Source organism: Narcine bancroftii, chromosome 8 (assembly GCF_036971445.1).
Source record: "Narcine bancroftii isolate sNarBan1 chromosome 8, sNarBan1.hap1, whole genome shotgun sequence".
NCBI lineage: Eukaryota > Metazoa > Chordata > Chondrichthyes > Torpediniformes > Narcinidae > Narcine > Narcine bancroftii.
In genome coordinates this window covers 160,489,758-160,506,635 of record NC_091476.1, presented here as the reverse complement: position 1 = coordinate 160,506,635, position 16,878 = coordinate 160,489,758, and the positions used below count along the sequence as shown (strand labels likewise).

The 16,878-nt window shown below is 37.5% G+C and overlaps 1 protein-coding gene across 1 annotated transcript in view; it reads right to left on the bottom strand.

Annotated features, from left to right (window-relative positions):
• Positions 1–16,878, bottom strand: part of psmb2 (proteasome 20S subunit beta 2) — a 37,505-nt gene that overhangs the window by 12,041 nt on the left and 8,586 nt on the right. Inside the window, exons 2-3 of the mRNA XM_069895680.1 lie at positions 14,494–14,616; positions 8,937–9,007 (exon numbers count right to left, since the gene is read on the bottom strand). Of these exons, the coding sequence (XP_069751781.1) occupies positions 8,937–9,007; positions 14,494–14,616 (194 nt within the window). The remainder of the gene's footprint in view (positions 1–8,936; positions 9,008–14,493; positions 14,617–16,878) is intronic.

Below are 16,878 nucleotides of genomic sequence, written 5' to 3'. Positions count from 1 at the left end.
TCTGTTGATTGTACCTACTTAACCCATATATAACCTTGCCAAATATATTAGCTGAAATACAGTACTGTATGCTGTTACGAGCCCAAAGGACCCCAAAACCCAGCAGCAATAGACATTCACCAAGATAAGTGGCTTTCAAAGCAAAAGTTATTTTTAATCAACTTCAAACATGAAAATAGAATCAAACTTTAACTTAACTCTATTCTTATACTATATACTAACCCAAATTACCCCTTCTAATTCTAAGCGCACATGTATGTAATGTGTGTGTAAATTCAAGAAAAGTTCTTTGGTTCACAGTTCAATCTCACTTCTCCTTCTTCCAAGTTCTCTGGTGGCAGGCAATCACCATACTGTACACAGAATTTAATTTAACATGTATAAAGTTCACCAGGCCTGGTGCTTGAAAGGTAAATGCTCAGGAAGGTTCTTGTAGGGTTTGCAGAGAGATATTTGTTGCTCCAGGATTTCCACAACTGAGGTACCACCACTAGTCACCTCAGGGTCTCACTGATGAAACTTGCCCCATCAGGGTCTTCTAGATGGTAACCTCTTTCTTCAAGCTATCACAGAGTTCCATTTCTTCCTCTATTTCAAGAGAAACATCAGACAGATAGCACTTCTAGCCATCCACTGCTCTGGAACTTGCTTTCATCAGTTTCAAACAGTTTTCCCTGGATTACACGTTTCAGTTACTTGTCAGTGTCCCACACACTGACTGACTGAGCTGTTAACTCACTTCTCTCTCTTTTCCACCTGAAACTCCAAAGAGAGCATGTGACTCATGTCTTGCAAAACCCTCACCTTCTCCAGCAAACAACAGGAGTTCTTCATTTTAAGTTGTTATCTTAGGTAAACAAAATCCAGAATTGACCTTTCTGTGAGCACTTTGCAGAAAGGGTACTGATAGACAGCATGACTCCAGCAAGACAATGGTCAAGCATTTTATGATACCAGTTCATTTAACACCTACTTGTGAAAGGTGCTTACATTCTCCAGAGATCTTGCAATGTGAATTCTTCTGTCTTTCAAATAAGATCTGTTCCAAAATGTGTGTATGTATGTGACCGACTCTAAATCTTGTAGATTCTCCCCAAATATTAATATTGTTATAATGCGTACAGTATTTTGGCTATTTAGTCAATACAGGTACATTGCAGTATCCCACATAGCTTTGCCAGGTATTTATGGCGTTCACACAATGTCCAAATCGTATAATAGGCTATTTCACAGAACGTATCATGGACGTTAAGTGATGAATGACTATAGTTCCAAGTGTCTAAATTAATGATATGGATTTAGTAGTGGAGAACAACTTCCCTCCTTAATTCTTCAATCCCCACAACTGTTCCGCCTCTCAACCTCTGCTGCAGCCATAAGAAGGCACAGAGTACCCGAATTTGAAGGCACCCGAATTGAATATAAACATTTAAAGGTCAAGTTCAAATTTATTAGATTTTAAGGATAAAAATCTACAAACCCATGTTCCAAAGAATCATAAAACAAGCGCTGATATATTCTTATTATTTTACTTCCTGCCATCAGCCTGGCTCATGTTTGCCTCCTGTAGTAGACAATTTCCTTTAAATTGCTTATTTTTCTGAATTTACCAGCTTGGCAATTCATTACAGAATCAAAAGATATGTGGACTCCAAAACTCACCAAGCATCGAGTACTCAATCTCTAACTTTCACCTTGAAAATCACCCTGAACAGTGTCAAAGTACCTATAAAATTATAGGAATTTTGCTCCACAGTAGTCATATTTTCATGAATATTAAAGAAATAAAATTTCAAATACAGAAACAGTTCAAATCACTTGGAGAATTTAGGTGAGAATATATAATGCAAAATAACTTGAACCATTCATTCTCCATTTAGCTCCATTATCTTTTAAAGTAAAATTATTTGACATGAAAATTAAAGAATTGAAAACTGAAAGTGTCATTTTTCAGATACCCAAAAAACCCAATTCTTTCATACATCAAATCTGCCTGTGGAAGAAATTGTGTTAGTATCTAAAGAAAATTTCAAAAATAATAATTAAAAATCATGGTAGTGTAAAGTACAGTGTTTAAATGGCATAGTAGATTAAAAAGAGCCAAAGACAAATGAAACGCCACATCATGAAACAAAGTCTGACATTACAAGAGTGAAGATGAAAAAAAAGCAGATACAACCCTACAATATGAAAAGTCTTGTGTGTGGAAGGTAGAATTCAAGTGTTGGCCCTGGCTGCATCTTTGACACTGCCACTGGTAGGGAACTGCCTGAGCTACAAATGATATCATTTGCTTTAAAGCTGCACTTGTGAAATCTAATTATTCAGCTGCAAAAATCCATTCAGTGTACGGGTTATTCAGCAATGAGAATTTGCCCAATACAAGAAATAGTGCCATAAAAGTGGCACTAATGTGTTAATTATTTCATCAAATGAATGTGCAACATGCTCCAAAGATGCAGAAGGACTAGAATTTTAAGCAGAAAACAGCATAACAAAATTCTGGAAATAAAAATAATCGAGTAATTGGAATGAACATTTTCATTAAAAATGTTAGCAGGTCCTAGACAGGACTTAGAGGAAAATGCGGATAAAGATGTTATCAACCATCACTCACGAAATAACTGGGACTTTTAGAAAACTTCAGATTATCCTGATGGTGATTCCATTTCTTTGGACCTTGGAGTTGGGGTGCCATAAGAAGTTTCTAGTTCTCTTTTCCCTTACAATCAGAGCCAAGAAAATAGAAACCTTGTATGTGACTAAAGATTCAGGAAATTTGAAGGCTTAAGGCTTGAAACTTGTACATTGATGGGATGGAAGTGGGTGAGGAAATTAGCTAAAATACCAACCTATGCGAGCTATAAAGGTCCAAACACATTGACCAAAGAATATCCATAACTTGTTTTAATTTGCATTATAATTCTACAAAAGCATTGTACATCCAATCAAAACTTCAGAGCAAATGTTCCAGAAACTGTTGTTTAAATGACTCTGGGTAAAGTTAAATATCAAATCTCAACATTGGAAAAAGTTTTATGCAATTGAATTGTAGCCAATACCTTTGTACCATTATAAATGGGAGACAACTGCTTTAATGTTTAAGTACAAACCACTTTTTCCTTCTGCTATTTTAATTAAAAACACCCATCATTGGTCAGATTACAATTTATTATCAGAATTCTGTCTTCTGGCTTTCAATTAGATTTCATTACAATTTTAGTTGTATCCTGAAACAAATGTTTAATACCTGTACTTTTATTTATATTTTGTAATCCAGAGATTAACTGCATGTTTACACTACTAAATAGGAAAATAATCACAATTTAGCTGGGTAATATTTAGTTCAGAAAGTACAATCATGGCAGATACGAATGTAGTTTTAGGGTTAGTCTGCTGCATGGATTTGTGAAAGAAACTTTCAAGTTCATTATTTCCATTTGTACAAGGACAACCCATAAAACAGCCTTCTCTGATCCTCAGTGCAAAACATGCAACTAGATATATCACATACAAATAATACATATGCAGTACATATATACATATGAAAGTAATTTAAAAAAAATCATACTCTGGAAAGTTAAAGGTATAACATGCTTTTCGGATTTATTCTTGGATAACTCTTTCATGTCATTTGAACAATTATCCATGAAATATGATTTACCTCGATCTCATTTCTTTCGATATTTGCAGATTAGGAGTTTCTTAGTTTCGACTTTACCCTCTTTTCCCAATCGGGAGACTACGACTGTTTTAGAGGATATACTATATTCAAAATTCCCTCCAAAAGGTGTGATATCTAAATTATATAATATAATTACAAAAATAAATTCTGGGACTTTTGAAAAGTTTAAAAATGATTGGGAAAGAGAACTCAACCTTCATATTTCTAATGAAAATTGGAATAAAATTCTGCGACTGGTAAACTCTTCTTCTCTATGTGCAAAACATTCACTAATACAGTTTAAAGTTGTTCATAGAGCTCATATGTCTAAAGATAAACTCCATTGCTTTTATTCTCATATCGATCCTATATGTGATAAATGTCAATTGGAAATAGCTTCCCTTACACATATGTTTTGGTCCTGTCCCTCTTTACAGAATTATTGGAAGGAAATTTTTTCCATTATATCTACTGTTTTGAATATTGATTTACAACCACATCCCATTACTGCAATTTTTGGATTACCTATGATAGATTTGACTTATTTATCTCTCCCTGCGGATCGTATGATTGCTTTTCTTACACTAATGGCTAGAAGATCTATACTATTAAATTGGAAAGAGGTAAATCCTCCCACTGTTTTCCAATGGTTTACCCAAACTATACTATGTTTAAATTTAGAGAAAATTAGAAACTCTGTCTATGAATCCCCTTCTAAGTTTGAGTTAACCTGGCGACCATTTATTCAATATTTTCATTTGTGGTGAGTTGATCTGGCTCTGTTTTCTTTCTATGATTATGTATGATAATTGGGCTGTAAGATGAGATCGGAGTGATCGGCGTGGTTTAGCTATATCTGTAGGTTTTTTTTAAAGTTTTTTTTTAAAGTTTTTTTTAATTCAGATTTGTTTTTTCTTCTTTTTTGGGGTTTTTTTTCTCTTTTTTCATATATTGTTATTAATTATATCTTTTTTTTTAGAGATAGTTCACACCCTAAACTGATCAAAAATTTTTTTTATGATATATTTTTATTCTGTAATATTATTGTTTAATATCTCTGTATTAATTCATTACTTACTATGTATTTTTTTATATCTCTTTGAACTGTATGTGTTTATAAATTATAATAATAATAAAAAGATTGAAAAAAGAAAGAAAGAAAAAAAAATCAATAGTAATCTCCCAGTGATTCTCTCTGCCACTTTTATAGTCCTGGAGATTGACCAATGCTCTCCAGCAACCATACCAAATTGTGATGCAGCCGGCCAGAATGTTAATAGAACTCCTGTAGAAAGTTGACAAGATGGTAGGTGGTAGCCTTGTCCCCCTCAGTCTTCTCAGGTAGTGCAATTGCTGTTGCACTTTCCTGGCAAGTGAGGAGATGTTGTGTGTCCAGGATAGGTCACTTGTTAAGTGGACTCTGAGGAACTTGGATGCTCTCTACTCTCTCCACTACTGAACTATTAATGTGTAGTTGATGGTGGTCATTTCTAGTCCTCTTGAACTTCACATTGAGACTCGGGTTGTTATTCTTGCACCATATCATGTTATTTTCAACCTCTTCTCTGCAGTGCAACTCATTGTTGCTGATGAGGCCAACTACTGTAGAATCACCTGAAAACCTGATGACTCTATTAGAGCTGGACTGGGAATTGCAGTCGGTCAGTGGCGTGAAAAGGAGGGCTGAGCACACAGCCCTGAGGTGCTCCAGTGATGTTGATGTTCTGCTGCTGACCCAGATGGACTGTGTTCTTTCTGTTAGGAAGTCCAGAATCCAGTTACAGAAAGGGGTGTTGAGTCCCAGCAAGGACAGCTTCTCCACCAGCCTCTGAGGATTGATCACATTAAACATCGAGCTGAAGTCGATGAAGAGCCTAGAGCCTAGAGTATGAGGTGTTGTTTTCCAGTTGGGCCAGGACAAGTGGAGGGACAAGACTACAGCAACATCAGTGGAACGGTTTTGTCTATTGGCAAATTGAAATGGGTCCAGTGAATTTTCTTGCATTCCTTCAGAGGAATGTTGTTTTCCTCACGAGTACAAATGATAATGATCATCAAGTTCTGCCCTTAATTGTTTTCTCTCTAACATATTCTGCTTTGATTTCAGTTTGCCAAATTTTGGAGATCTTTTCCTTTTAATAATGTTGCTGTTCATCAATTTCGCAAATGCTACCATCAAATACCTATCCATCTAAAGATGGCTAATTGTATTAGTAGGCTCAGTTGTGGTTTCCAAAAACAATTTGACAAATTACTATGACATGGTACATACAAAACATGTTCATGCCGATATTGCTGAGATTAGAATTTTGAAATTAGAACCTCTAAATGCTTAAACATTATATCCAATTTTCTTCAATTTTGTCAATTTCTCAGTAGCATGCTCCTGTTTGAATAATTATTAACAAATTCAAGATTTTTTAAATATCATCAAGCTGCTAAGAAGCGCACCAATTACAAGCAAAAGGTTTCTAGTCAGCTGTGAAACTATCATCTCAATATTTCCAGCTACGTGGGTTGAGATTATGGTCACTAGAGAAGCCAATTGTTTGACAGTTTATTCAAAGAGAATATGCTCATCTCTAGATAGAATAGTGCACTGATAAATTAAGGCAACAAACTCACAAGGATCTTTGCAGTTGGATGATAGGATGTCTGAAAGAGAGCTGGACTGCTTGGGTTGCCAGGAATTAAGAGCAACTCAATGCTACCTTGACTATCTCCTTGAATGAAGACAAATCTGATTTTATGGAAAATGCATACAGAACCCATGAATGTGCTCCACCAGAACAAAATGTTAAGAAATGCTCTATTCAAACAAAATTATGTACAGTGATACACTTCAGAAATACTGAAGATTAATATTGAATATTGAACACATTTTAAGCATTACAAAATGTATAACTTGAATGCTGCCTTAAATATTAAGAAAACTTTTCCCAAATTCTTAAAAATAAAATACCACACACCCTGGCAAAGTTCTGCACTGAGCCTGTTCAAATGTTACCAATAAACAAAAATAACAAAACTAACACTGATATAATCTAAACCACAGTCCATTAACGAGAAGATTGACACACATTTGAACTGACAACTGAGAAACATAATTTGAACGAGCTGAGACTTGTTTCGTGTGATATCACTAGGTTACCATTCAGGATTCAATGTGCATTTAACCATGCAAGAGTGCTATAATGTCAATAATGAAATGTGTTGATTAATGCAATTTCTAATAAAGAATACAATATTTGAATATATCTGCCAACTTTGTCCACCTGAAATCTAAAAATAGGTTTCATTCAAAATACCTGTGCACCAATTAATCAAGTCAACATCTGACATCAATTGATTTTAAAACTATTAAAAATATTCAATCGTATTTCCAATCATATGCTGTTCTAAGAATACAAATCTGAGACTCTGGAGATCGACACCTTGTCAAACATCATGAATTTTATCACTCACTGGGGCGGAGTCAGATTAATAATTGCAGATGGCTGTGAACCCAAGATAGGTAGCAACCATAGCTCTGGGAAATAAATACAGTTCCATCCTCTGGCTCATTCTAAACACATTCTTCCATTGTGATCACAATTCCAAACCACCAGGGAAAATTAAACAGCTGGCTAACTAAAAACGTTAGGTGTCAAGGGAGGGCAAGGTTCAGTGCCAATACAACATCATCAATTATGGATAATTTAATTGGGATGTTTTGCCCACCCTTCTGTGCAGAGTGCAATGGGGGGGCTGATGAGACGAGCTTATTAGATGTCTGTCACTGATCATGTGATTAGCAACATATGGCACAGGTAAATGCTGTGAATGGTTTGAGCTCCCTTGCCAGGGCATCGCAATTGTGACTTGTTACAAGTGATTAAAATAAATTCTGTAATAAGGTAATTAACAAGATTTTGGTTAGTGGAGGTCATGAGGTGCAACTAACGTCCCCAGTGATTGATCTTCACAGTCTTCCCATGCCTGGACTTGCCCAACAGTCTGTCTACTCCAATGCACTACACAGCAAAGAGACTACAGGCATGGACAGATGTTTTTGTTCCCCTGAAGGGTTGGGAATGGGAGGGGAGAAAGAGGCAAATGCCTTTTGCTAAAATATGTGCTTAACAGATGCAAAGCCAGAGCTGGTCTATAATAACAATACAACTTACAGATAATACATCCCAAAAGGTTTAATGAAAAAAAAGTCTAATTTTATGATGAGGTAGAACAGGTTTTTCCTCAGCTTTTTATTAGCCCAACCAACATCTGTTTTAAATGAAAAACAGTAACTTTTTCATACAACTTAATGGCTCCACTTAAATCCACTAGAAACTGAAAACACCTAATGAAAACTTACAAAAAAAACCCCCCAAAAATATTTGGCATGCCACTGCAAAATAGGTAGTATGGAACATCATTACTTTCCCTGCACAATTTGTATAATTGAATTCATTTTGATTATCCAGGCAACATGTGCAAAGTCTATATTTTTAAAGAATTAAACCAGGACTATGTGGTTTTATCTGTCATAAAAGGATAATACAAGATTGCAGTAAATGTTCACAACCACAAATGCAACAGCTCAATATCTACAAATATAACACATTTAAAAAGTTTTACTAACAGAATGGATATGGAGACCTAACAATGCAAACAATGATGTGAGTGGCATTCCATAATAGCAGATACAAATGGGATGCGCCAGTAAACAATATCAACATTTACATCTTCAATTTAAAAACACTCTCAATTGATAAAAAATTCAGTGATCAAACCCTACACCGTGCATAGATTCATTGGTGTTCTTTCTTAGTTAAATCCCAAGACAATACATACTTCATTTGGATATCTTTGAAACTCATTTTATATGCGGGGAAACAAGAGTACTCCTGATATTTGAAACAAACTTACATTTGGTACCGTAAACTTGAGAATCCTAGTTATGCTATGATACTATGGGTAATTGTTTGATTGAATTCCCATAGGTTCACATTTTAATGACAAAATGGAAATTACTCAAAGGGGTGATTTAATTATGACTAGAAACAGATACACAAATTAGTAAAGCATTACCTACCCAATTTAAAGGCTGCAGAACAAGATTTTAGAACAACATATTGGCCAATTCTCTCAAGTGGAAAACTAGTATGGCCTAATTATCTGTCGTAACAATTTAAAGATTGGATTTTAAAAAAAAAATATCTACCTGCCTCCTGTCTGTAAAAAAATTAAGACTTTGACAAAAACTGTAAGCAGTTATATTCAGTTCACTTACCCGACTTCGTAGGTACTCGGCTAAGTTTTTACGGGTGAAGTTCGCAGCAGCTGTAGGAGACAGTTCGTAACCTGCAACAATGAAACAAGGCTCCAATTTTGTCCACAAATTAAATCTTAATTTTGAACTAAATTGCTGCAGTATTTCCCCCACCCCCACACCAACACAGTAGTCCTTGTCAAAGCTTTCAACAATAGCTAATGACATAGCTGATCCCATGCTTTTAATTTTCCAAAATTCCCTAGATATGGGGAAGGTCTCATTAGATTAGAAAATAAATTTTATTCAAAAAGGCCAGTATATGATCAAGTTTCACATTTGTTTTATGGAAACTACCAGAAGCCATTTTTTGGACAATTGCACAGGGTATTTTTGAAAAAAATAAATCAAAGTAATTAAGCAAAGAGAACATGATTTAGTGATGGCAAAATGTTTAACCAAGTTACTAGAATTCCTTGAATTAATGTGATGTGGATATTGAATCCAATAGACGAATTACACTTCACTTTCCAGAAGTTATTTGATAAGGTGTCATAAAGGTTATGGTGGAAAATAAAAGCTCACTATGAAGGAAGATATTCATTGGTATGGATGAAATACTGGGTGACTAACAGATAACAGAACAAGTAGAAATGGATTTTTTCTGGTTGGGACTGATGGCGGGGTGGGGGGGGGGTCAGTACTGGGACATCTTTTTTTGCAATTTATACAAATTACTTGGATGCAAATGTTATAAAGATTTTGGTACTAAATTTGCTGGTATCACATAGGTAGCAAGACTTGTAAAGCAGACACAAGACAGCTGAAACAGATTAAAAAAGATCTAGTGAATGGAACAATGTTGAAAAATTGTTTTTCACTAGGAAGCTAATGGAATGTTAACATTTATTCCCACGTCCCCTGATATCCTCCACTGTCAGTAGACAAAGATGATGTATTGGCTGCCATCAGTAGAGCGAATACAAGAAAAGTATCCAGTCTGGACAGAGTACCCAGCCAAGTAACGAAAACTTGTGCTAACCAACATTTTCATGGATATCTTCAACATCTTACTCTGGCAGGACATGGTACCCACTGGTTTCAAACAAGCTTCAATTGTACCCATGCTGAAGGAGAGTGTAGTAACCGGTCTAAATGACTATCAACCAGTGGCACTAACATCCACAATGAAGTGTTTTGAGAGAATAGTGTTGAACAGTGACACAGATCCATTCCATTTAGCCTACTTCAGCAACAAGTCTATAGCAGATGCCATCTCACTAGCTCTACACAAATTCTTGGAACACCTGGACAGCAAAGATGCATCAATCAGGATGCTATTTGTTTACTACCATCATTCCCTCAAAGCTGTTCAGCAAACCCCAGGACCTTGGCCTCAATACCCCATTGTGTAACTGGATCTTGGATTTCCTCCCCTCCAACCCAAACAAGCGCAGAGTAGCAAGAACAGCATCTCCACAATTTCTATCAGTACAAGAGCACCATAGGGCTGCATACTTTGTCCCCTGCTCTACACCTATGACTGTGTGGCTTGATACCACAACAGCATTTACAAATCTGCTTACAATGCCACAATAGTGGGCTATATAAAAAGAGAAAATGAGTCCCATATATAGGGGTAGATTTTGAAAACTTAGTTGAATGGTGTACTAATAACAACCTCTCACTCTGGGCAGCACAGTTAACAAACGCCTTTCAGGTGCCAGTGATTGGAACAGGACTGGGATTCCCCCACAATCTGTAAGGAGTTTATATGTTCTCCCCATATCTCCATGGGTTTTCTCCAGGAGCTCCGGTTTCCTCCCACCATTCAAAAAACTTACCGGGGGGGGGGGGGGGGGGGTAGTGGAGGTTGATGGGATGTAAATTGGGCAGCACAGACTTGTGGGTGAAATGGCCTGTTACTGTGCTATATATTTAAAAAAAGTCACCAAAACCAAAGAGCTGATGTAGACTTTAGGAAGGGTAAGACACAGAGGTGTAAAATCCAGTGATCACTGGGAGAAATCAGAGGTGGAGAGGGTGATCAAATTTAAATTCCTGGGAGTCACTATTTTAGAAGTCTTTTCCTGGACCCAACCCATGAACGTCATTGTGAAGAAAGCACATTAACACCTCTACTCCCTCAGGAGTTTCCATTGGTTCAGTATTGACAGAGGAAACCGAGCAAACTTCTACAGTTGTGTACTGGAAAGTGGGCTGACTGGCTGCATCACAGCCTGGTATGGAGCACCAATGCCTCCAAGTGGAAAGCCCTAAAAAGATAGTGGATGCAGCTCAATACATCTCTAACAAAACTCTCCCCAACATTGAGAAAATCTACATGGAATGCTGCCATAAGTGAGCAGCAGTGATCATCAAGGACCCACACCACCCAGGACATGTTCTGTTCTTGCTGTTGCCTCAAGTAAAGAGGTATAGGTGCCATAAGACTCAAACCACTAGGTTCAGGAACAGTTGCCACCCCTCCACCATCAGACTCCTTAATAACAGACTCAGAGACTCATTTAAGGATTTTTACTTTGCACATTATTTATTACTGAATATTTTTTTTTGTATTTGCACAGAATTTTTCTGAATTTCTCTTTTTTTTTAAATACACATCCTTTTCTTGAGTAGTTTGTCTAGGTTGCTGTAAAAAAGAATCTCAGGGTGTAGGCGATTGCATGCATGTACTGTGACAATAAATTTGAACTTTAGAATCACAATATAAAAGTGGGGAAATCGCATGTCAATTATTTAGAACACGGGTAAATCTATATTTGTCATATTGTATTGGTCTCCATGTTTTTGCATGGATGGAGCAAATAAAACCTAAAGCTGCAAGCAGAATGCAAGTTTCCCAATATGATCCTTAAAACGATAAAGGAGAAAATGAAAATTTAGCCACATTTAATGAATCAACCGACCACCAAATCATTTTTACTTTTTCTGAATATGTTTAACATTTTCATTAATCCTGAGAATAATAGCAAAGACCAAGGAATTCATGAACAATGGTCAATTTGGAACAATCACTCCATGAAAAGCACTCGTATGTATGGATGGGTAAATAGCTGGCCAGATCAATGCTTTGCAGTTATATCAGGTGTAAAAAGATGAACTGCTATTCTCTTCTTTATATCACAGTTCCAAAGGTTACTCATTCCAAATAATGTAGAGTGTATACATGAAAACAAATAAAGAACTGCAAACAGATAACAAATGCAGCCAGAATTAAAAAAAAAAATCAATAAAGTGCAAAAGTAAGAGTGTTTAAATGAGTCCCTGATTGAGTTTGTTGTTGAGGACTGTGATGGTGGTGGGGGAGCAGCTGTTCCTGAACCTGGTGCTGTGAATCTTGTGGCACCTATACCTCTTTCCTGATGGCAGTAGCGAGAACAGAGTGTGTGCTGGGTGGTGTGATCCTTGATTATTGCTGCTGCTGCTCTCCAACTGCAGCCTTCCCTGTACATGTACTCAATAGTGGGGAGGGTTTTGCCTGTGATGTCCTGGGCTTTTGGAGGTATGGTGTCCCCATATCAGACCATGATGCAGCCAATTAGCACACATTTCACCATATATCTGTAGAAATTTGTCAGGGCTTCTGGTGTCATACAAAACCTTCACAAACTCCTGAGGAAACAGAAGCGCTGATGTGCCTTCTATATGATGCCTTTAGTTGGTTGAGTCCTGGAAAGACTCTCTGAGATAATGACTCCCAAGAACTTAAATTTGCTAACCCTCTCCACCTCTGATCCAATGATCACTGGATTATATACTTCTGGCTTTCCTTTCCTGAAGTCAACAATCAGCTCCTTAGTTTTGGTGACATTGGGTTAGGGTTGTTGTTGGTGCACCATTCAGCCAAGCTTTCAATCTCCCTCCTGTATGCGGACTCACGTTTCCAAATTTAGTGAAAATACACCAAGAAAATTCATCCCAAATTTCCTTTGTTTCCACTTCATTCCTAACTGATACTGATCAGTTAAGATAAAGAATTCACTGTGTAGTGAACCAATATAACACTGGTACACCAATGTGAATTGCCCCTACCTTGTCTGTAAATTGATGCTCATGCTAAGTTGACTGAAAAAATGCCCTTAGATTATAATTTTTAAAAAAAGCCAATTTTGAAAATATGTACCTTTTAGTTTCGTGCAACATGACAAATGAGGGGAACTACAGTACAACTCCGATGATCCAAAAATCGGATTCTCTGAAATCCTCAGTTACCTGAAAATTTTCTGGAGCCGAACTGACCAGAGACCTCGGGCTTCCAGCACTTCAGTGGGGAGGAGTCTGTGATTGGTGGTGGCCAGCATTTGTTTTCTTGGTGAGAATTAAATATTATTTTAATGCTTAAAATGCCTTACCTTGTTCTTTAAACACTGTTACAAGTGATTTGCTGTTGCTATTGGGCTGTTTTTAAAAAATGACTATTTATCTGAAAAACCATTTATCGGAAATGGGCCCAGTACTGACCATTAAGGATAATCGGAGTTGTACTGTAATTACATTCTTTACTCAAAGAATTTATTTCAGATTCTTTTACAATCAAGAATCATCAACTCTAGAAAATATTTGTACATTTGACTGGTTATTCCATCCTTCATTATTGAACCAAACTACCTGTCTGGTTCTGCCCTAATTTCAAACAGTGCATGGAAACAATTTTAAAGTGAGTAGAGCAAGTATCCTCAAAGAAACTTAATCTCTCAACTGTTGCTGTAACAAATAATTGAATCATACTTTTATTACAACTGGAATTAAAATAGCTAAAAGCAAAAACAAATTGGCAAACTTGTGACACCAAGGTATTTTCTAAATCATTGTCATCAAGAATAAAAATACAATTTTATATCTTATTAAAATAAAACACTGATTAAAATGTATTCATATTCCAAGCTAACTGCAGGTGAACCTTGTGTTCAAGGGCCAGGCTATGTTCCTGCTTTGTGATTTTTCTGTAACATTAGTGCCATAATGCTGGGATCATCTATACAATATTGACCTTGGATGTTAGGTTATTTTCAAAAAAAATCACAGAATGTCTAACAATGTATAATTCAATCTGACTATTCTGAGAGATGTTAGCAAATTAAACTTCAGTGAACAGGAAGAATGCTGCAAGAAGAAACAATATTTACAGATGTAGCTTAGGAAGTTATTTTTGTCACCCAAAGGTATTAACTCCCAAGAAATTTGCACAAGCTGATGTGGCCAAGAATTAAGCTACCAAACTAGGTACTAAAAGTTGGAGAACTTTTAGACTTGGAACAGAAAAAAATAAAGCAATTAATAAATAATAGTAAGTAGATCAATTTAAACACTGTTGCAGCACCACTTAATTTTATTTGGGGCATTTATGATGTTGACATTGATCACGGTTTGATCTCTTGGCTCATGGCCATTTAAACTGTGCAAGATTTCATGAAATACAAGTGAATATTAACACAAAAGGCTTAATACACATTTCAGTCTCTCTCAAAGCAATTACACAATTTCTCTCTCTGTTGAAAATAAAGCACAATTTTAAAACATGAGTATAAAAGACAAATAAGATACAATTACCTACCATTTCTCATTTTGTAAAGCTGTACATTTTTCTGAATGTATTCTGCAAATTGGACAGTGTCTCCAGCTTCTCCGACACATAATAGTAAAATCTTCTCACTTAGTTTAAACATTTTATCATAATCTAAATGAAACAAGTAACAAAAATCAAAGCATTATCAGAATTGGGAGATAAATGGAATACAATCTAAATATCAAATGAGTAGAAGAGCTAAAGGTTTTACTCATGCACCAGTCACAGAAAAATAAAATGCATATTAAGAGGGCAACTCCCTCACAATTCTCAAAATGGCTAAAGCAGCTTTATGCTACTTGTCAGGCAAACTTAATGTTTTTACACAGCTCTCCAAACGGGTGAGGAGTAGGGGTCAGAGGCATCCGGGAGAGGAGGAGCAAGGTGAGAGTGATGGGTTAATTGGTGGAGGGCCAATAAAAGGAGGGTAAAGGCGCAACCCAGTGTGTGAGTAGCACAGAGAAGGAGTGGGACAGACTCAGGAGTCTTCGCCGAGCTGAGATTGAGCTTGTTCGCATTAAAGTAAGTCTGGTTTATTTGTTTCTTTTGCATTTGAGCAAGGGGTGAGAGAAAGAATGAGTGTAAGGGCAGTTTGCTGTTCTCAGTGTCAGATGTGGGAGGTCCTGGAGTCTTCTAGCCTCCCAGTCGTCCATGTCTATGCCAGGTGTGCTGAGCTGCAGCTTCTCATGGACCATGTTAGGGAATTGGAGCTGCAGCTTGATGACCTTGCACTGGTCAGGGAAAATGAGAAAGTCATAGATAAGAGTTACAGCCAAGTGGTCACACCAGGGCTGCAGGAGAAAGATAAGTGGGTCACAGTTAGGAGAGGGAAGGGGAAAAGTAAGGTACTAGAGAGGACCCCTGTGGCTGTATTCCTCTGAGTACTGTTGGAGGTGGGGGGGGGGGAAGAAAAGAACAGCCTAGCTAAGGAAAGCAACAGTGGTGGTACCTCTGGCACAGGGTCAGCACCTGTGGCTCAGAAGGATAGGGAAAGGAAGAGAAGGGCAATAGTCATAGGGGACCTGATAGTTAGGACAGATAGGGGATTCTGTGGACACACAACTGGATGGTGGTTTTCCTCCCTGTTGCTGCTCATGTCTAAGATATCCTAAAGTGGGAGGGAGATAAGCCAGAGGTTGTGGTACATGTAGGTACCAACAATGTAGGGAGAAGAGAGAAGAGGTCCTGAAAAGTGAGTACAGGGAGTTAGGTAAAGAGCTCAAAACGACCACAAAGGGAGTAATCTCGGGATTACTCTCTGTGCCATGCGACAGTGAGAGCAGGAATGAGGTGGAGGATGAATGAGTGGCTGAAGGGATGGATTCACGTTTCTGGATCACTGGGATCTTTTTGGGGGAGGTGGGACCTGTACAGAACAAATGCGTTGCACTTGAATCTCAGGGGGGCCAGGATCCTGGCAGGGACATTTGCTAAGGCTGCTCAGGAGACTTTAAACAGGAATGGTTGGGGGGAGGGAACCAAACGAAGAACAGCAAGGAGAAGGTTAGATTACAAACAGAGAAAGCTTGTAGACTAAGTTTGGGGGTAGACAGGCAAGTGATTGAGAAGGAAGATGCTCTGTACGAAGATGGAGGGGAGATGATAGATAAAGAACATAATAGAGTTGTTTGTAAAAGATAGGGGCAAACAGAATAAATAGTGGGAAGTCTCTGAAATGCATCTACTTTGATGCTAGGAGCACTGTGAGGAAGATGAGTAGAGGGTGTGGACAGACTCTTAGCAGTATGACATGGTAGCGATTAGTGAAACATGGTTGTTGGAGGGATGTGATGGGCAGGTATAAATATTCCTGGATTTCATTGCTTTAGGTGTGATAGAATTGGAGGGGGCGGCGGGCGGTGGGGGGGGGGGGGAAATGGATGTAGTATTGTTTGTCAGGGAAAATATTACAGCAGTGCTTAGCATGATAGATAAGAGGGCTCATCCAGGGAGGCTGATGGGTGAAAATGAGGAATGGGAAAGGGGTAGTCACACTTATAAGGGTGTATTATAGACAACCTAATGGGGAGCAAGAACTAGAGGAGCAAATTTGTAGGGAGATAGCAGATATTTGTAATAAGCACAGGGTTATGATAGTGGGAGATTTTTAAATTTCCAAATATAGATTGGGAAACCCATTCTGTGAAAAGGCTGGATGGATTGGAATTTGTAAAATGCGTGCAGGATAGTTTTATACACCAATATATAGAGGTAACGACTCGAGAAGGGGCAGTGTTGGATCTACTGTTGGGGAATGAGGTAGGTCAGGTGACGGAGGTATGTGTTGGGGAGCATTTCAGGTCCAGTGATCATAGTGCCATGAGCTTTAATGTAATTATGGAAAGGGACAGGTCAGATTGAGGTTTTCAGAGT